This window comes from Bos indicus x Bos taurus, chromosome 12, assembly GCF_003369695.1.
Source record: "Bos indicus x Bos taurus breed Angus x Brahman F1 hybrid chromosome 12, Bos_hybrid_MaternalHap_v2.0, whole genome shotgun sequence".
NCBI lineage: Eukaryota > Metazoa > Chordata > Mammalia > Artiodactyla > Bovidae > Bos > Bos indicus x Bos taurus.
In genome coordinates, this window is record NC_040087.1 from 74,664,092 (window position 1) to 74,686,180 (window position 22,089).

Below are 22,089 nucleotides of genomic sequence, written 5' to 3' on the forward strand. Positions count from 1 at the left end.
TCTATGAGAAGGGGAAAGGGGCTTTACACATTTTTGAAACATCAATTTAAATTTAATTTTTAATTGTTTCCCCCCCCCCCCCCCCCAGATCTCTTACATGATCTCCGCATGGGCCAGGATGTGCAAAATCCTTGGGAAAGAATTTCAGCAGTACCTACCGGTGGTGATGGGGCCTTTAATGAAGACAGCTTCAATTAAGCCTGAAGTAGCCCTTCTAGATAGTAGGTGTCTTCATGAGGAAGTGGCACTTGTAAGAGTTCTCCTTGTTATCATTTTTAACAAAGTTAAAATGAATTTGCTTTGATTCTTTGTTAATAGCTCAAGACATGGAGAACATGAGTGATGATGATGGTTGGGAATTTGTGAACCTTGGAGATCAGCAAAGTTTTGGTATTAAAACTGCAGGACTGGAAGAAAAATCAACTGCTTGTCAGATGCTGGTAATTATGTTTACTAAACTTTATTTTACAACTTCTCATGAATACATGTGTGTGTGTAAATATATTTCATAGGAGTGCTTTTTATAGATATTGAAGAAGTTAGTTTGAAGAGCCAGGAATGTATTCTTTAAGAAATACGATATAGAAACCTTTAGACTCAACATTTCTACTTACAGATTTCAATCCTAAAGAAATCATGTGGATGAAACCTTTCTTTACCAGTGCTATTTTTAATAACAAGAACAAAGTGAATAGCCCCAGTACAGTGAATAGCCCAAATACCTGTTGTTAGATGATGATCAGGAAGCACTGTGCCTTGGAGTATTACAAAACTGTTACAGAGCTAACTGAGGGAAGGGTTTTTGCCCATTTTGTGCTTAGTGTATGACAGGGGCTAAGGAATGTTTTTGAATGAACAAAAAATGTGCTCATAGTATTAAAAATAAAATTGGTATGATTTCATTGTATGAAAAAAGACATGGTAGGAGAACCAGGATATTTACACTGATTATCTTAACCTGTATGTGTTGTAGACAGGGAGGGGTAAGTTTTGTTTTGTTATTAACTGGTTAAGAGACTATGGGAACACAACTTTGTGAGTCAACTAAACTTGAGTAAAAAAATTTTTAAGAGATTCAGTTTAGTTCAGTTCAGTTCAGTCGCTCAGTCGTGTCCGACTCTTTGCGACCCCATGAATCGCAGCACGCCAGGCCTCCCTGTCCATCACCAACTCCCGGAGTTCACTCAGACTCACGTCCATCGAGTCAGTGATGACATCCAGGCATCTCATCCTCTGTTGTCCCATTTTCCTCCTTCCCCCAATCCCTCCCAGCATCAGAGTCTTTTCCAATGAGTCAACTCTTCACATAAGGTGGCCAAAGTACTGGAGTTTCAGCTTTAGCGTCATTCTGTCCAAAGAAATCCCAGGGCTGATCTCCTTCAGAATGGACTGGTTGGACCTCCTTGCAGTCCAAGGGACTCTCAAGAGTCTTCTCCAACACCACAGTTCAAAAGCATCAATTCTTCGGCGCTCAGCCTTCTTCACAGTCCAACTCTCACATCCATACATGACCACTGGAAAAACCATTTTATGATATATTATAAATCTAGCAGTTAAGTAAGCCTAAATAAAAACTAATGACTTCAATTCTATTTTTCTATTAACAAGGCATTGTTTTCTAATTCATTTAAGCGTATCTCTTGAACTTACTCTTATCAGCGCCTGTGTGCTTATTTACTCTATTGTGTTAGACTCTGTGGCCACATGGACTGTAGCTCACCAGGCTCCTCTGTCTGTGGAATTCTCCAGGCAAGAATACTGGAGTGGATAGCCATTAGCTCCTCCAGGGGATCTTCCTGACCCGGAGACAGAACTGCATCTTGTGCATCTCCTGTATGCAGGCGTATTGTTCACCACTGAGCCATCATATTTGCCTATAATTTATAAATATTTTGGAATCTTTATAGTATCAACTTGAGAAAAAATATAAATGTAACATCTTTTACAGTTACATAAACACAATTATCAAATCTTTTAATGTGGTAAAAGAGAAAAGAATTACGATGTTTTTTTTTGTTTGTTTGATTGTTGTAATGATTTTTTTTTTTTTAATTCAAAACAGAAACTCATAGCTGCAGATTTACAGAAGAGATGTGCCATGATTACATTTTCATGGTTTTTAAAATAACTTTTTATATTGCCTTAATTAAGTGGTATCTTTCGTATGAAGTATTTTCAGAGTACGAAAGCTTTTGCTAAATTCTTCCCCACACTAAATAAGAATATGAAGCATTCCACCTTTTAAATGACAATATATTTTACAGTTGTTTCATGGCCCTTTCCCATTTTACAGTTCCCATGAGTTTGACTAATTTCCTTGTCCTGCATACAGCTTTAAAAGTAGTTAACTCTAGTTAGGGTAGAGCATTCTGTGGTCCTTAAGTTTTGCAGTTTGTAATAAAAAACAAATGCATGACATGGATCTTGATTTCTCTTCCAATACTTTCATTTCAGGTCTGTTATGCTAAGGAGTTAAAAGAAGGCTTTGTGGAGTATACTGAACAGGTTGTCAAACTCATGGTACCTCTACTGAAATTTTATTTCCACGATGATATCCTGTAATTTTTGAACAGAAAAGATTTCTAGCTAGACTTGAGTTGTAGAAGTAGTAGACTCTGTGCTAGCTGAAGTGAGTGGGCGTCACCAGTGCTCTGTTTGCACTGATGATGGTTTCAGGTTCTCTGCTTGTGCCTTTGTTTCGCTTGTGCCAAAAACCTGAAAAGGAGAACGTCAGCTATCCACTAGTTAGACAGTTCTCTGTGAAGCACTGAAGAGTTTTAAGGACTGGGATTTTATTAGCAAATATCTATAATTATGTATTGCCACTTTCCCCAAATGTCTTTTGGTGATGTTAAGAAAGTAAGATTCTTTTTAATAGGTTAGAGACCAGCTTAACTTTCTAGCTCATTTCAAATGTGGATAATACCTCTGGGGAGAAATGTCTCTTAATAAATCTTCATGTAACAATTGTCCTCTTCAGTATAATGGTAGTTGTAATAAGTATAGGTATATTTTTACACTTTTTTGCACACACACACACTTTAAGATGGGTTAAAAAATGACAGCACAGTGGATTGAGAGCCACACACACAGATCTGCTGCCCCAGAGCCCCTTGGTTGCGGTTCCTTGCGCAGTACTCGACGGTGGTGTCCTTCACAGAAGGGGGCTTTTCCCCAGCAGATGTCCCGTAATGCCTGAGGACAGGGCAGAATCATTTCTAAGAGGAATTCTCAAGACATTTATTTTAGACATGATATTAGATGGGGGAGGCAACTCTGCAGAGACTGATTCAGGAAGAGATCATTGGTAGTTTTCTTAGTAAAGTCGTTACTTCAGGTGCCTTTGTAAGAAATGTACTACCTGAAGTTTGGGGATAGGTATATCCTGAGACACTGTGAGAGTCCTGGCTCTTTCCTCCGTTATTTTTGTGTTGAGGGGTTATATTTGAACCTTTATTCCTGTTACATTGTAGGTGATTGGAAAGACAGGAAGTATGTCTTGGGGCGGGGAGACTTGAGTTTTTATACACAGGTTATATTGAACGCAAGCTCTTGGAGAGCACTCTTAGATAAACAGAAGTTGCCTAGCACTCCTGTTAATAACTGACTGAGCACTTCAGTATGTAACTGAGCAAAACAATAGAACAATCTTGAGGATAGTAATCACACTAAATGTTGTCTAAGGTTCGTTTGAGTGAGTACGTTTTCCTTAACAATAAAACGCGTTCGAGTGGCAGCAGCAGAATCCATGCCTCTTCTCCTGGAGTGTGCGAGGGTTCGTGGTCCTGAGTACCTCACACAGATGTGGCATTTTATGTGTGATGCGCTAATCAAGGCCATTGGCACAGAACCAGATTCAGATGTCCTCTCAGAAATAATGCATTCTTTTGCAAAGGTAAATATTTTTCTCTTCAAAATTAGTGTAAACAGTTTGTGTGTTCATATATTTGTCTTACTAAATAAATGAGATTTTTTTTTTTATGCTGTAACATAATTTGCAACCAAAAATATTTAATTTGGTGTTATCACTCTTTTCCTTACTTTTTAAGAGTAGCTGCTCTTGTATTCTGGTCTTGATTAGTTTCCATCGTCATTTACCCAGTAATCCAACCACCAGATGACACTTCGGTGTCATCCAAGTCAAGTCTGGTCTCTGTCCTCTTCTCTCTCTCCTAAATTTCTCTGTTTTTTGCTGTATTTTTTCTTTTTGCTTGTGCCTCACTTAATCTGCTCCAGAAGCCATTCCTTCTTTCCCTCACAGTTCAGTCACCTTTCCTCAAGCATTAATTTGCTTTTGAGTCACTCCCCCCATTTTCCAAGGCTCACAACTCCATAGCTTGCTCCACAACTGGGTTTAAAAATTCTTTGTTCCCATTTGCACTCCTCAAGTTCAGATTTTCTGTTACTTTTCAAAGAATGCATGCTTCCATGCCTTTGCTCATCTCATTCCCTCCATTTGTGGCACAAGCTTAGCCTTTCTCCAGCACCATCTCTGTATAGAGTATGCATGTGATAACAGCTTCTTAAAAACTGGTTGGTCTTTTCCATCTTTGAATTTGCAACACCCAGCATAATTCCTGGCACTTAAGACATACTCAGGACATGTTTAAAGGGAAAATATTTTTTAAATTATTTTTTTTTAAGTACTGGTGTGGTAGCAAATATAATCCAAGTGTATCTACTGTTTAATCTCAGGGTAGGAGTTATGTTCATTTTTCTCAATGCCTCCATCTGATTCTTAATGGAGTTTAACTTTTGACTCCAAAACACTTAAATCTTAAGAGTTGCTTTCTTTCCTCAAACTCATGTTTAGTGCATTGAAGTCATGGGAGATGGATGCCTTAATAATGAACACTTTGAAGAATTGGGTGGTATACTGAAAGCTAAACTTGAAGAACATTTTAAAAACCAAGAATTGCGGCAAGGTAAGTTTTCCACACTTTTATTTCTGGATGTAATTCTTGACCATTTTTGGCGACCATTTAAGAAGACATTTATTTGGGTGTGTTTTAGTTAAAAGACAAGATGAAGACTATGATGAGCAGGTGGAAGAATCACTACAAGATGAGGTAAGTTACCCCATTTAGAACTTAACTTACGTGACCATTTGCATTAATGCTTAAGCTTCTGATTCATCTGACTTCTCCTAAAAGGTACTTCTTAGTAATTTTCAGCAGAAGAATCTGATGTGTGTTTCATTTAGAGAGTAAGAGGTTTGAGGCTAGCTGGTTTGTGTTCTGGTGCTGTGTGTGCGCTTTGTCGCAGTGACCTTACATACAAACCTTTGGAGTTCCCTCGTATCTTCTACACTCTCACAATGCTCATCTCTGCCTGCTGGTGCTTTCCCCATTTTGAAGATGAGTGAACTCAAACTCAGATGTTAAGTGATTGCCTAGAGCCACACTGTTGACACTCTCGTGCTTAAGGCCAGGTCTTTCTGTAATACCAGCTCTCTTTCCCCTGGACCACAGAATTGTGCAAATTTCCCTATCCCTATAAACAATAGGCATGTGGTTGACATAATTCTTAACGTTGTTACTCAGAACTCCTACCATCAGACCACTTGATGCCATCAACACAGGTCAGCTCTGTATGTAGGGTCTGCCGTGCGTGGCATGTGGCCATCTGATGGACCCGTGCTGGCTCGTGGGACTCATCCCTGTCCTTGGCAGGTGCTCACCCTGACACGCATATGGTTCCCGGGGATGAGGTGTTGTAAATAACTGACCCCACATCTCCCCACCATCCCACTCCAAAACTAGAGAAATCCTAGAAAACAAACAAAAGATAGTAAAGTAAAATCACTCATTTCAAAACTTTGAAATTTGGGATAGTCTTTCAACCATCTATTTTAAATACATTCCAAGGAAAGTATTTGCAGTAAGTGCAGTACTTGAATACTCCTTCTGTCTTTTTATTGCCAGACAAGATATCACTGGAGTAACCTCAGTCTCTGGACTCTTGCTGTGCTCTTAAGAAAGTGACAAGAAACTTAATTTTCTATGTTTCTTAGATTTTTTTATAATAAATGTTAAGAATAGTGAGGACACTTTTTAAATACATACATACTTTTTTTAACACATAGTATGCCCACTTGGTTTTTTTTAGGATGATAATGATGTTTATATTCTGACCAAAGTGTCAGACATTTTACATTCAATATTCAGTAGCTACAAGGAAAAAGTGTTACCATGGTTTGAACAGCTGCTTCCGTTAATTGTCAACCTAATTGTGAGTATTACCTCTTTTTGACAATTATTTTAGACAGTTGACCTGAAAATCTATTACAGCATTTTAAAATTTAACACTTTAAGGTTAAAATGGATCCTAGAAATCATAGTTTTCACTGTACCTCTTTAATTTACTGAGTTTATTGCATTGCCTTGGATACTTTCTCAGTGTATGCTTGGAAGTTTACTAATTAGGTTTTCTGTAGTCCAATTAATTTATAATGCAGTCTAAAAATATACAACTGACTTTTTATTATTTCAGATTATCTATACCCTGCTAAATTAATAAGTGGAAACAAAATGGTTACAGGTTTTTGTTTTAAAGTAGACCCTAGAAAATTTAGTTTTGATCTTTATTATGTACCACCAACAATCATAGGTTCTGGATGATAGCATTACATATTCAGTTTTTTTACATGTATTATAAATTAAAAGCAGTCATTGGATATTTACCCCTTTTTGGCTTTTAATTATGTGTTTTGTGATACTTTGTAGCACAGTATGTTTCTAAAAGTGATGTAGGCATGTGACATCCTGTTGAATCAGTACTATAAAGTTTTGCAGCTTTTGCTGTGGCTGTGTTTTTTAAATATAGCATTGCCGTTGTCTTTTTTGTAAAGGAAATGTATGTACGTAGATGCTGCTGTCATTCTTCCTCATACTTGGTAATTTCAGATGGTGGAAAATCTGTAGTTTGAGGGTTGTTATTCATAAGAACTGATTGTTGCAATGTTTATTTTTCATTACCTGTATCAGGAATATCCCTGTGAGATGACAGCCAATAGTGAGTGTTTGTTTCTTTTATAGTCTTCACTCCAGTATCCAAAGCTTAAAAGAATGTCTCTTTTGTAGTGTCCACATAGACCGTGGCCAGACAGACAGTGGGGACTGTGCATCTTTGATGATGTCATAGAACACTGTAGTCCAGCCTCATTTAAATATGCAGAATATTTCTTAAGGCCAATGCTCCAATACGTATGTGACAGCAGCCCGGAAGTCAGGCAAGCAGCTGCATATGGCCTGGGAGTCATGGCACAGTATGGTGGCGATAACTACCGTCCTTTCTGCACAGGTACTTCTGTTTGTCTGGTTACGCGCATTTCGCCCCAGACATCCCTGTTAGCCCTACCTTGCTTTCTGCCCCGACCCTGAAAACAGTATACACTGCTTCCTTCTCTTTTCCTTTTGCACACACCTTATTACAGCACTTAGACATTTACCATCCTCATTTGCATAGAGATGGGAATGAAGTCTGAGTGGGACCAGCGCCTCCTCGCCCCGGTCCCAGGGTGCAGTTCATCTGGGGCTTGGAGGACGTGCTTTTAAGGCACGTCTGGGTCCCTGTGAGTTCGGCATAGGACTAGAGCTTGGAGGCTTTTAAAAGCTGTAGTACACTGAGGTGATCAGGAGTGCAAGTCCAGAGACTGCTGACCTCTTGGGGGGCCTATAAATTAATGTAGTGAGGCTGGTCCAGAGCACACCAGGCAACCTCCCTCTCCCCTGTCATGGTTCTGAAGTCATGAAAACAAAGTGCTCCTTACACTTGAACATTTTCTCACTGTGATTTGTAGCTGGACCAAAAAATAAGACATATTTTTGATCATTTGCATGTAAATGAGCCTTGGACTGACTTCTTTCCAAATGCTTATTTTAGAAGCACTTCCACTGCTGGTAAGAGTTATTCAGTCTGCTGATGCTAAGACCAAAGAAAACATCAATGCTACTGAGAACTGCATCTCAGCGGTGGGGAAAATGATGAAGTTCAAGCCTGACTGTGTGAACGTTGAAGAAGTCCTCCCACACTGGCTTTCTTGGCTTCCACTGCATGAGGATAAAGAAGAAGCTGTTCAGACTTTCAATTATCTTTGCGACCTCATTGAGAGGTGGGCAGCAGGACAGGGCAGCCTTACTTCCTTTCCCTTCACGCAGCTTGGTGCTTCCTATGCGTGCCTCTCAGGCGTTCAGGTCCTAATAATGCTATGTTTATAAATCAGGTTAAGAAGCCTTATCACAGTTAGGAGTGCCTTATAATCACATCTAATTTTGAGTTGTGTGCGATTCAGTTCAACAGATGAGTCATTATAGAATAAGATGTTCAAAGAAGATTCTGTTCTGTCTTCCACCCCATTCATTCATTCTTTTATCCATTCAGTCATTAGCTTTACTGAGGCATCATTGGCATATCATTTATTAATAGAATGAGACGAAAGAACATGGGTTCGTACTGTTATTTGACCCTCTGAAATACTAGTGTTTTTCTTTGAATTAAAAAATCAGTGGTCTAAGGGAAATATACCAGATGGGCACTCATGGTCTGGCCCTTGACCTTTGGCGTTATTAGTGTTATTTTGTGTCTGTGAGTATTGCTAAGAATTAGAACAACCAGGATGTTACAAAAGCTATCACATCAAAGTTGTGTCCATTGGTGGTCTGGGCTCTGTCACTATTAACTACTGCTTTTAGTTCATAAATAAATCAGGGGCTACAACCACTCGTCTCATGGAGTTTGTAGAAATGGGCCAATGTGTGTATTCCTTCACGCCTAAGTTCTCACTGGTCATAAAAATACTAGAAGTCTTTTCACTGAGGACATCATTAAGGAATACTTCAGAGCCATCGTGGAGATGCGTTAACCTGTTCTTGCCTCTGAAGTAACCTGTTCTCCATCATGCTATTTAATCTTCTCCCTTGGAAATGACTGCTCTGAAATTTTCCTGATGAAAAAGATGAAACTAGTCAGATTCACTGTTAGGGTTCTTTCCATTAAACTTGACTGGAACTCATTTCCCAGTTTACTTTTGAAATGCCTGTAAGTCTTTTTGAACTTCAAATTTATTTTAGAAACCATTCTGTAGTATCTAAATAAAATTTATGTAAAGGAACTGTTCTTAAATGTATGGTTTACATGGGAAGAAACTGCAAAGCTAATCAGATTTCCTCCTACTGGATTTAAAAGGCAGTTGATTTTAGTGCATGATCATTGTATAAGGAAGGACCTAATAACAGAATTTGGTATTGGGGGAAGGGTATGGGAAAATATATGAGTGCTTGAGTGATTTTCTATTACAATTTTAATTTATAATGGTTTTCTTCTCTTATTTCAGTAATCACCCAATTGTCCTTGGCCCAAACAATACCAATCTGCCCAAAATATTCAGTATAATCGCAGAAGGAGAAATGCATGAGGCAATTAAACATGATGATCCTTGTGCCAAACGTCTGGCCAATGTAGTTCGCCAAGTACAGGTAAGCTGATTTAGTTAAATTGGGAAAGAAGAACTAAAATGGTTTTGGGGTTTTTTGTTTAGTTTTTTCTGTATTTTTTCTATTAGAGGAAGAGAGTAGAAATTCAACAAGCTAAGGAAATTTCACTTTTATATTATCTTGTCATCAAGCCTCAAATAGATTATACTTAATATAATCTATCCATATATTCTCATTATCTATTAAAACTGAAACCTTTGTCTTAAATCTGAGATTAGCACATACTCATTATGTTATTTTTCTGTATATATGTGAAAACAGAAAGGCGAGACGTTAATCGTAGTAACTGTCAGCTACCAATGTTTTATAATCAAGTTTTCCTCCCTAAGTGGATGTGTGTAGATAACTTGAACAGGTCATCAAAAGTGTAGCTTTATCAATGTACAAATGAGAAAGCTTACTGTGAGTGAAACATACTTCATAGAAATGAAAAGATGTCTTGCTTGTACAATGGTGTTCATCAAGCTAATCTACTGGAAAGAGTACTTTGCTGTTACAGTCTGCCTAATGATGGTTATGAGGGTACTGCCCAGTAACCGTTTTGCCAAATCTAAACATGTGACGTTGTTCTTTCCTAGACTTCTGGAGGACTGTGGACTGAATGCATAGCGCAGCTCAGTCCCGAGCAGCAGGCAGCCATACAGGAGCTCCTGAACTCTGCCTGAAGGGCCTTACTACCACCACCAGATAACTAACTCCAAATAAACGTTTACCCTTTTGTTTAGGTTTCTTTGTTTTGTTTTTGAGCAAAAGAGAACGGTAGAGTTGTGTGTAGGCCATTCTTCTGCAAAGCCACAACAGCAGAACGAGAAGCCCTGGGCTTCAGGATGGTGTGTAAGTGGATTTCCCCCCACCCGACTACTGAGGAAGTCCCGTGAGCCCTGCAGTAACACTGAAGAGTATTTTTCTATTGGTGTGACCCACCCATGTGAAGGCGAAAGGGAAATAAAATTAATTTTCCTCACTAGATACAAGGAAACTTAAGACAAAACAGCTTTAATTAAGATCCGTTCCTCAGCATAGATGTGTGTTAAAACAAGTTGCTGTACACCTAGTGTTCATTCTCTTAATTGGAGTGTGAGCCTTTTTGTGGGGTAGAAAGAAGCCTTCAACCCAGCAAGCTCATAGATCCAAACATTGAAGAAAAGCTGAAGACAAAAACAACAAGCATGAAAATGTTATTTTACGTCACTCTCGATCCTTTTCCCTAAAAGGCTTATGCAGTGACTCAGTTTGGAAAGCTTTTTGGCTTCCAGCCCTTGAATGTGAAGTGTCGTTGGCATGTCTGGCAGTAGTCTCATTCACTCCTCAATAAACAACGTTGAAATACGAAAGAAGTTTGTGTAAAAATTTAGTACTGTCTGGCTTTGATTCATTTAATGTTTTTAATATAAGAGTAATATTTTTTAAATGGCTAACAATGGCTCTGAGTTTTGTTTCCCCCTGATATTTTCTTCGTGCAATTCAAAGTTAAAAGCATCTAGTTTTTACCATCTTCCACTTTAATTTAAGCTAAGTTATGATACACCTACGCCATTCACAATTGATGTGCAAACTTCAGTCGTTTTAAAGCTAGCATTGTTCTTGTTAGAAAAAAAGAATTTGGCTTAGTATTTTTATTGCAAATTGTAATTGCTATGGAGCCACACACAACTTTTAAACTTTTAATTTTATGATAAGTATTATGGCTAAAAGTATTTACTGATAAATTCAGTAAAATGTGTGAATGTTTTTTTCTTTATGTATTAACCTCATAGCAGTAAATGACTTGCTGTTGTTTCTTTAAGGAATTTTTCTAAGAGGTCTTACTAGATTTCTTTTGAAACTCAAGTGTTAACAATTTTATAGTTTGTACTGAATTTAACCGTGACACAAAAATGAATTTTATGCTTAGATCAGAATTTAAAATTAAAGGTTTTTTTCTTTAAATGATTTGCATTACTTTATTAAAAGTAAATCTGAAATGAAGTAGAAAGTAGAATAAATTATATAAAGATGGTTTGGTTGGGAGCAAATACCCTTAACGTGTATTTTGTTTCTAGCCCAGAAGCTTTGGTATCTGGCAGGGCACATACCATGTTGAATGACTTCTCAAGAAGATCATTGCTTTCAGTGGTACCTGTTTGACTCTCTTAATGTGATGGGAGGGGATATTTGAAGCTCCCTAATAGCCTGTCTTCCTGTTGGAGTAAAATGTGGTAGGACAACCCGTCAGTCCTTTCTTAAACAGAATGCTGTTTGGAAAGCTCATTCGAGTAGTGATGGCAATCAACTGGAGCAAGTTAGATTTGCCTTTTTTTTTTTTTTTTTTAACTTATTACTAAAAACGTTAAAAATGTGTGTGCTCACCTAATTTGAGATGGTATATGGTCAGAAGATGGGTACTTTTTTTTGGAGAGTCTGCTGTTTGTGGAGGGCTGTACTGAGCACTTACTTAAATGTTTTTGGAAAAAGTCAGAAGACATACCCCCGTCACAGGGGTCTAAGGTCCCTGAAAGAAGTAGGTGGGTACAGATCAATCAATTGCAGGTTGACTGCATCCTTCTGCATAGAAATAGAATAAATAATTGGAGTTGAACCAAATCAGAGAAGTTTGGTTTTAAAGACAATGTGACATGATCCTGAAATCCAGGGCTTGTAACTGTGACACACAATTCTTTTAAATTACCTGGGGAAACCTTTTTAACACCTCTACAAGATTTTGTCTCTACAAGATGAAAATTCATGTGGTTTTTCTTTTGTACCAAGTTTAGTGGCCTTGCATGACAGCCAATAATGATATATTTACGAATCCAAGCTATTTCTAGAGGAAAAAAAATGTGTGTGGCCCTTACATTTTCTGGGTCTTTTGTAACACAGAGGGTTAAGCTACGTGCACAAGAGTCAGAAATTTTTAGCATAACTCATTTGGAATATTTTTCTTAATGCTGTAAATCTGAAGAAAAAATTGTCTTAAAGCTCATATGATATTTCCATAATGAGAGTCAACTTTATTGTAACTCTGTAGTTGTCGTTTGACTAACAAAACCATCAGTAAATACATAAGCAAATAAACATCCATGATGCACCTGGTCTGATAAATACGGGGCAGTGCATACTTGCAGTGCCTTACGCGTTGTATCCTCGTGATCTCATGTTGGAGGGCTGAAGAGCTAAGCTGAACGGTTCACTTAGTAATTAGTGCAGCTTCATTCTGCCTACAAGTATTGCATCAAACCATCTGGCTCTTGGCTTGTTCTGTAGAAATCACTTTGTTCTTCCTAACTCCCTGCCTCAAAGGAGTCATAGCCAAAATCTTTCATTTCCTCAGCCCTGAAGGTATGAAGCTTTAGAAGGAAGTGAATTACCTGCAAGGGGTGGGGTTGGATTTTTACTTCCAACAGTTGAACTTCTCACCAGGTAGGGTGTTAGAACCATCCTGGACTGACTGACTCCACCCGCCTCCCCTGTTTTTTCCTCAATCTGTAATCTTAACAGTCGGTTGCTGGACAATATTTGGTCATGTTTTTTCTGTATATGTTTGAGTGGATGAATACAAATTCTTTGAAGATAAACTGTAGCTCAGTTACTCAATTTCTAAGAAATCCCAAAGCAGTGTAATCTTAGTTTTTGTGTAAGACACCACAAAAATTGTTTAAAAAAAAAATTCCAGTTAGAGTAGCAGAATATTGTTTTGAAATGTTCAGACAATACTTAACAGGTGTGCCAATAGACTACAGAAACAAGATGGGGCATCATGCCTGACAGCTGATTAAAAGCTTTGTTTGGGTTCCAGAATCTCAGCGTACACGGTACATGTGCTGAGACTCCAGACAGGCTAATAACTTCAGTATGTTAGTTGCCTTCTCTTTAAAAATGGGAATAAAATAGTACCCACCTTATAGGGAATTGAATTGAGTTTAGAAGTCAGGCTTGGTATTAGTTATCATCATTTAAATTTTCATTTTTTCAAAATCAAGTATCTTTTTTGCAAATTCCTTGAAAAGCCTCAGCATTGAGAGGAAGTTGTGAAAAGGATCATCTTTGCAGAGTCAGCAGAGTGGTACCAGGAGTGTATCTGGCCGATGGAAATGGGATTTTACTTGCTCAGCACCAAGTGGCTGGTGTTTGGAGATGTATGCTGTGGCACAGCCCCTAAAGCCACCCATTACCTCGTCTGCACCACGACCTCAAAACAAAGAGTTTGTCCTTGATTAGGGAACACACTTCAAGCCTTGGGTGGTTCTGTCCACCAGACCAGGGACTCTTGCCCTTTCAGTGACTGTCCCCCCCCCCCCCCCCCCCCCCCCCCCCGCAGGAGGAGGTCTCCGTGGTGGCCATCCAGAGGTGGGCAGCCTGACCCCACTGTCACCAGTCTGGACCCTCGGGAAGCTTTTCGGCCTTTCTGTGCCTCAGTGCTCACTTGGAAGCTGTCCATCTGGGCATTCCAGCAAACTGCACCAGACACTGAAAGTCTGGCCTCTCCTGGTCACTGGAAAGCCTTCTCTGAGCGGAAGCAGTCTCTCCAGGCCTGCTACTGCCACAGGCTGTGTCACAGATGGCCCACGTGGGAGCATTTGCAACCAACGTGTAGCATGTGCTGTCTTGGAGGGTGAAAGAACCAGCAGCAAAAAGAAGGCTGAGCCTCTCTAAGCCCTCTCCTCACACCCACCTCTGGTTCCTGCTAGGGACTGTATTGCTGCTAAGTCATTGTTGGGTTGACAGTTCAGTTCAGTTCAGTCGTGTCTGACTTTGGAGTGGGGTCTTTGTGACCCCATGGACTGCAGCACGCCAGGCCTCCCTGCACCAACTCCCGGAGTTTACGCAAACTCATGTCCATCGAGTCAGTGATGCCATCCAACCATCTCGTCCCCTGTTGTCCCCTTCTCCTCCCTCCTGCGATCTTTCCCAGCATCTGGGTCTTTTCCAATGAGTCGGCTGCGTTTACCCTCTTACTTTACCTCTTAGTGGGGCATCCAGGCTTGTTTGTTTCTGGCCTAGCTATCAGTGGCTGCTGCTTTCCACTCTGTTTCACACACTCCTGGATTTTCTCTAACCCCTCTCCCCTTGGGGGCTTCCCGGTGGCTCGGACAGTAAAGAATCTGCCCGCAATGTGGGAGGCCCAGGTTCAGTCCCTGGTTTGGGAAGATCCCCTGGAGAAGGAAATGGCAAACCCATTCCAGGATTCTTGCCTGGAGAATTCCATGGACAGAGGAGCCTGGCGGGCTAGAGCCCATGGGCTGGCAGACAGTCCGACAGAACTGAGCAACTAGCACTTGCACTACTTGCACTTAGCTCTCCCCTTGGAGGGAGATTTTAAACAGCCATTGAAATGAAGTAGATCCCCTTTGATCAGGAAATAGTGAAAGAATGTGTATAGGGTTACAACCCTGTCGCGTCTTTTTACTAAAAAACACACATTTACATTTATTAAAAGGCCAGAAAAGAGAGTTCTACTTTGGGAAAAATACAGCCCATCAATGTCATGTTTATGAACTGGGTCTTAGGGGGAATGGTTACCACTACTATGAATGATTAATAAGCCCAGATAAGCTCTTCTTATGGCTGCTGTCTCAAGACGAAAGTAAAGATACAAATAGAATCACCAATTTGGAGAGATTATAATGCATTGAAATAATCATGTCTTAAAAGAACAGTTAGTGAAGGTGCATAAGCAGAATGGAAGTTGCGCTTGAGGACACCAACTCACTTTTAGTGTCACAAAAGGGATTGCTTCTTCCAAAGTTAGAAACCTCAAGGGCGGCCCTGTCAGCAGAAGCAGAGTGAGGGGCACCTCCCTGGCCCTCAGACCTGCCATTCACCCTTTGGCAACTTGCTTTATGCAACTTGCTTTACCCACACAGCCTGCCCACCTCCAACACAGCAGCCAGTTCCTGGAAGTCACTCCTGAAGGCCTGCAAAATGGGTCGGCCAGCCAGGCCAGAGCCCATCCCCACATCTGACTAGTCACCATCCCTTTCAGTCCCAACTGTCTTACCACCTGATAAGGGAGCCCTAGACCCACAGGCTTCCTGCCTAAAAACCACTGTTTCCACCTGAAGGTAAGGTCTTTCCCTCTGCCTGCTCCTGCTTTATTACACAGTATACAGAGAGAATTTGCATCCAGATAGCTCAAAGGTCAAGATGGGATGTTTGCAATGAACCAGCTCGAGGTAAGAAGCAAATGCTCTCCCCATGAAAGTGAAAGCGCCCAGTAACATTTTCATATGGAAAGCATTTGCTTCTTACCTGGACAGTTCATTGCAAACATCCCATCTTGACTTTTGAGCTATCTGGATGTTGTTTAGTCGCAAGTCTTGTCCACCTCTGGCAACCCCATGGACTGTAGCCTGCCAGGCTCCTCTGTCCACGGGATTTCCCAGGCAAGAATACTGGAGTGGGTGGCCATGCCCTCCTCCAGAGGATCTTCCCAACCCAGGGATCAAATCTTCGTCTGCTGCTTGGCAGGCATATTCTTTACCTCTGAGCCACCAGGGAAGCCCATGGATTACATTATTTCCAAACAGTTTGTTCTGGGTGCTCCAAAGGCTTCCTCTGATTGGTGTGTGGTGGAAGGTGGTGGTGAGGATTGGATGGAACAGTGTAACCACAGTGCAGCATGCTTGGGGAACTCCAGTAGCGGCTGTTACTTGAGAGCTGCATCCAGGCCTGGGGGCCAGTTCCCAGTCCGGCAGACATTCCAGATACCAACAGAAGTGGAGAATCTATTAGCAATCTGAGGTTCCTGTTCCTGCTTTCCAACACTTTGCTGGAAATATGGAAAAAAGCACTGACATATTTTCTCAATTCAGGTGATAGGAGCGAGTGTATAAGTGAGGGATGCTCTCTCCCTTTAGTTCTCATATGTTACAAAAATATGTGGGTATTTTGAGAAAGGGGCCCAAATTCTCGAGAGTCTTAATTTCCTTTTTTAATCACTTAAATTTTACAAAAAGGGCCACTTGAACCTGGTTCAAAATTTAAGGTTTATAAAACATTATTCGGTAAAGTCTCTTCCCACACTTTCTCCTCAGCCACCTACACCTAGCTCTACTCACAAGGAGAACTTGATCCCTCCAGAACATTTTTGCTTGATGCAATTCATAACCACCTTCTGGAAGGAAATTAGCATCCCTGATGAAAATGCAGACATGTCTTTCTGTGGATATGAGTCTCAGGTTAAGAATTAATCTGAGAAACTGCCTACCCTTCTAGGTAACCTAGCCTGAGTTGTTTAAAACATTTGGTTATGTTCTTCCCACCCTACCCCTCATTAAGTCAACAGTGATTATCTACCCTATTTTTTTCTTTTGGCCTCTAAATACCTCTGCTATGAAAGAAATTTTTTAAATTGGCCAACTCAAGGTCTGTGCCCTTGCAATAAGTGTATAATAAAGTTCCCACATAACTAAATTATCCGAAAATTATTTTTTAAAACATTCTCAGAAGGAAAGATTGTCTATTTTAATGTATCCTTCCAGGGCCATAAACATTCAAATGCGTTTTTGGAATAAAAGTACTGTCCTTTTGGTTAGGAATTAATTCTCAATATTGAACTTTGTTAAAGATGGTGGTTAAATGTCTCTTGTCCTTTCCAATAAATGAGGATATATAAAGTAGTATGTGCGGTGCTGGTTACCATTAAAATTTTAAAACTAGCTCATTATATTGATTTAGAACCTCATTTCATCTTAAACTAAGTGACATCTGGCCAAAATCCTTTTATACTAAATCAGCATAAAAAGTTCCACTCTCTTTAGGGAGCATATTTTCAAGAATGCATTTTCCTAAATTAATTGTCTCATTTATTTCATTTCATCTTTTTTAAATTTAATAACACTGTTCTGTTTTTAATGTGTGTATTTTGTGGTTGCATGCTATTTTCATAGCAAATGATATCAGTCTGTGTTTCATTTGTAGTAGTAATTTAAAATTTTCCTTTAAAAAGGCACTGAGTGGACTTTTTAAATTATACTGTAAACAGAGGCACAGTTGTTTTGAGGTATGGCAAGTACATGGACAGTATTCATGAGTGAAGTTCAGGAAACACTTTTTCTTGGATGAGGTTTGCAACACAATTGTATAGGTCCAAGAAGTTTTGTTCTACTTGATTAGAAGAAATACAGTGTGGTAATTATTCTGTCACATTAGATGAACAAAAGCCAGCAAGAAGAATATGGCTTAGCCAGTGAGACACTTGGAGGTTTGAGTCAGAGGAAAACAGGAGACCTCCATAGGTTTGTTGGGGGGTGGGGCGGGGCAGGTTACTTTTCATTTTGAAATAATTTTCAGTTTATGAGAAAGTGTAAAAAACAAAAAAAAGACAAAAACTCCCAGGTATCTTTTATCCATATTTTAAAATACTGTGACATTTTCTCTCTGACTCCCCTGAGAGTGACAGACTCTCCTGACCCAAGTTCTAATCAGACTCCTCTCAGCTGTTTCCCTCATCTTGCTGTTGTTCAGTTGCTCAGTCATGTCTGCCTCTTGGTGACCCCATGGACTTCAGCACACCAGGCTTCCCTATCCTTCACCATCTCCTGGAGCTTGCTCAAACTCATGTCCGTTGAGTCGGTGATGCTATCCAACCATCTCATCCTCTGTTGTCCCTTTCTCCTCCCGCCTTCAATCTTTCCCAGCATCAGGGTCTTTTCTAATGAGTCAGTCCTTCACATCAGGTGGCCAAAGTATTCGAGCTTCAGCTTCAGCTTCAGCATCAGTCCTTCCAATGAATATTCAGGACTGATTTCCTTTAGGATGGACTGGTTGGATGTCCTTGCAGTCCAAGGGACTCTCAAGAGTCTTTTCCAACACCACAGTTCAAAAGCATCAATTCTTTGATGCTCAGCTTTCTTTATGGTCCAACTCTCACATCCATACATGACTACTGGAAAAACCATAGTTTTGACTACAAAGACCTTTGTCGGCAAAGTAATGTCTCTGCTTTTTAATATACTGTCTAGGTTGGTTATAGCTTTTCTTCCAAGGAGCAAGCATCTTTTAACTTCATGGCTGCAGTCACCATCTGCAGTGATTTTGGAGCCCAAGAAAATAAAGTCTCTCACTTTTTCCATTGTTTCCCCATGTATTTGCCATGAAATGATGGGACCAGATGCCATGATCTTAGTTTTTTGAATGTTGAGTTTTAAGCTAACTTTTTCACTCTCCTCTTTCACTTTCATTAAGAGGCTTAGTTCCTCTTTGCTTTCTGCCGTAAGGATGGTGTCATCTGCATATCTGAGGTTATTGATAATTTCTCCCGAAAATCTTGATTTCCAGCTTGTGCTTCATCCAGCGCCACATTTCTCATGATGTACTCTGCATAGAAGTTAAATAAGCAGGGTGACAATATACAGCTTTGATGTACTCCTTTCCCAATTTGGAACCAGTCTATTGTTCGATGTCCAATTCTACCTGTTGCTTCTTGACCTGCATACAGATTTCTCAGGAAGCAGGTAAGGTGGTTCCTTCACCTAGGGCTTGACTTTTCAGACTGCCATGTTTGTCTCTGCATCATCCAGTCTTAGCAAGAATCCTCCCAAGTCTGTTTGCTAGCTGCTAACCACAGACAGCAGCCCACCAGGCTCCCCCATCCCTGGGATTCTCCAGGCAAGAACACTGGAGTGGCTTGCCATTTCCTTCTCCAATGCATGGAAGTGAAAAGTGAAAGGGAAGTTGCTCAGCCACCCTCTAAACAGCCACATACAGTATTTGCCTTTCTCTGTCTGACTTAGTTCACTAAGCATAATACTCTCTAGCTTCATCCACATTGCTGCACATGGCAGGATTTCATTTTCTTTTTCTTACAGCTGTGCAATATTTCAGTTTCTATATGTGCCACATCTTTATTCATTCATCTGTTGGTGCACACTTGGGTTGCTTCCATATCTTGTAGATTGTAAATAATGCTACTGTGAACACTGGGTACACCTATCTTTTCAAATTAGTGGTTTCATTTTCATTGGATGTAAATCCAGGAGTGGGATTGCTGGATCATATGGTAATTGTTTTTAATGTACTGAAGACCCCCCATACTGTTCTGCACAGTGGCTGCACTGATTGACATCCCCACCAACACCGTGCGAGGGTTTCCTTTTCTCCAACATTTAAGCATGGACTTCACAGTCAGACCAGGCTGGATTTGAAAGTCCAGTCATGTCTCACTCTTTGCAACCCCATGTCCATGGAATTCTCCGGGCCAGAATGCTGGAGTGGGTAGCCTTTCCCTTCTCCAAGGGATCTTCCCAACCCAGGTATCAAACACAGGTCTCCCTCGTTGCAGGCGGATTCTTTACCAGCTGAGCCACAAGGGAAGCCCAAGAATACTGGAGTGGATAGCCTATCCCTTCTCCAGTAGATTTTCCCGACCCAGGAATCGAACCAGGGTCTCCTGCCTTGCAGGCCGATTCTTTACCAACTGACCTATCAGGGAAGCCCCATTTGAATCGCAGGTATCCTCTTTATTAGTTGTGTGGTTTGGAAAATGCACTTGGCATCATAACCTCTCTACCTCAATTTGCTCATTGTGAAACAGGGAACTACCTGCTCTGCTGGGTCTCTGAGAATTCAGTGAGGTCAGGCGTGCAGATGTTCTGGTGAAGGCTGGGTGCCCCCATCCCTCCCACAGACACATTATGCCTGTGGAACCTGAAGGGGACCTGTTCACAGCAGTTTACAAATAACTTAAAACACCTTTTCGAAATTTGACCTTTCACGATGTCTAGTAAATTCTTTTATTGCTGAGCAAAAATTGAGTTGATAGGTTGATGATGGACAGTAAAATAATCAAAATTGAATTTATTCTGACAAATGTATACTGTGGGTATCTTTTAAATTGTATTTGTTTATTTATTTATCTTTTGGGTGTGCTGGATCTTCACTGCTGGGGCAAGCTTTTCTCTAGTTTCAGCGAGCAGGGCACATGGGCTTAAAGCCGTGGGGGATCCTCCAGGACCAGGATCGAACCCGTGTGTACTGCACTGGCCGGCAGATTCTTTACCACTGAGCCTCCAGGGACGTCCCTGTGGATATCTTAGAGTCTAAAAACATTTGAAAAAAAGGTTTTGCTGGGTACTCCTTGGTGGTCCAGTGGTTAAGACTCTGTGTTTTCACTGCAGAGGGTGTAGATTCAGACCCCGGTTGGGGAACTATGATGTTGCAAACTGCACGGTTTGACAGCCCAAAAAAGAAACTCTTTGGGTTCTTTCTTTTTTTCTCTTTTACCTTAAAATGTATACAAAATACATTTGAAAGACACCTCATCCTTGAATTTTACTCAATGGAAAGTAAACAGTCAGCCCATGGAATAAATGTCTGGAAGACAAGGTTACTGGTTTTTGTTTGTCTGTTCATCTTTGTTTTTGGCTGTGCTGGGTCTTCGTTGCGGTGCGGGCTTTTCTGTAGCTGCAGCGTGGGGGCTTCTCATTGCAGGGGCTTCTCTCGGCATGGAGCACGTCCTCTAGGCGTGTGGGCTTCAGGAGTTGTGACTCGTGGGCTCTAGAGCGCAGGTTCAGTAGTTGTGGAGCACGGGCTTAGCTGCTCCGAGGCGTGTGGGATTTTCCCGGGCCAGGGATCGAACCCACGTCCCTTGCGCTGGCAGGCGGACTCCACCCTTGAGGGAAGCCCCAAGAGGACTGTTTTTAAATAATTGATGCTGTCAATAGTTTGCACGGTGAGCAACGTATGTATGGTTTTTATATTCTATTTGGGACAGGATTGGGGGTTATTTAAGATTTGTCTCCCTGGAGAAAAAAATGTGAGAACCTTGAGGGGGCAGCAGAGGAGCGTCACTGCTTTAAAGAGTTAGCGAACAATGACTTTCTGTGTTTCATCCTTTTGGAGAAAAAAAATGCTGGCCTGTCTGGAAGCTGATTCTGAAGAATATATCACTTATATTAGAGACACTGAGGCCTTCTCTTCAGTCAGGTGGATAATGTGGCTGCCATCTCCTGTCACAGGCCAGGGTTACATTTTTATCCTTCTGTGGTCAGTTTTCAAAGCATAAATGGGCAAGAAATGCAGATTATCGTGAATTAGAGCCCTTGGGGCAGAAAAGATAGCAGATGATTCTCAAGTGGAAAGATTCTCTCCTGGCTTAATTACTAGTGTGTTTCTATTATCGTTTCTGACCCTCCTTCATTGTTGAGACAAATAATTCAATTAACAACTTGGTAAGGCTTAAGTCTTGAGTTATTTGGAAAATTTTCCACAGTGGAGGACTTAAAACTTTCTGTACTTTCAGTGCCCGATAAATGCCAACCAGTTATTTGATCTTCAATAAATATATGGTGGAGAATTCATTGCTATTTGATATCTAGGATTGTTTTTTACAACAATATTTAGAACCCAGCTTCTAGGCATTCCCTTCAGAATTAGAGCCTCATACAACATGGTGAAGCAAGCGAGCTAGAAGAATTTGAAGAAACCACAAGAATTTTATGATCAAATGAATAACACAACAGAAGGGACTCGTTGAGGATAAATATTTTAAAATATGAAAAATAACATCTATTACCCTAAAATACAGGTGAAGCTAGCTCTGTGTTCTTAACACATTTCTGAAAAGGAATATGTATACAATATGGTGAATACTTTTTACATTGTTATACATTTGGCA

The 22,089-nt window shown here is 40.4% G+C and overlaps 1 protein-coding gene across 1 annotated transcript in view; it reads left to right on the top strand.

Annotated features, from left to right (window-relative positions):
- The window catches only part of IPO5 (importin 5), a 40,556-nt gene extending 29,708 nt beyond the window's left edge, over positions 1-10,848 (top strand). The window contains exons 16-26 of the mRNA XM_027557855.1: positions 89-221; positions 319-440; positions 2,455-2,551; positions 3,723-3,895; positions 4,814-4,925; positions 5,014-5,069; positions 6,109-6,231; positions 7,083-7,302; positions 7,885-8,113; positions 9,335-9,476; positions 10,073-10,848. Of these exons, the coding sequence (XP_027413656.1) occupies positions 89-221; positions 319-440; positions 2,455-2,551; positions 3,723-3,895; positions 4,814-4,925; positions 5,014-5,069; positions 6,109-6,231; positions 7,083-7,302; positions 7,885-8,113; positions 9,335-9,476; positions 10,073-10,159 (1,494 nt within the window). The 3' untranslated portion in view covers positions 10,160-10,848. The remainder of the gene's footprint in view (positions 1-88; positions 222-318; positions 441-2,454; positions 2,552-3,722; positions 3,896-4,813; positions 4,926-5,013; positions 5,070-6,108; positions 6,232-7,082; positions 7,303-7,884; positions 8,114-9,334; positions 9,477-10,072) is intronic.
- The last annotated feature ends 11,241 nt before the right edge of the window (positions 10,849-22,089 follow it).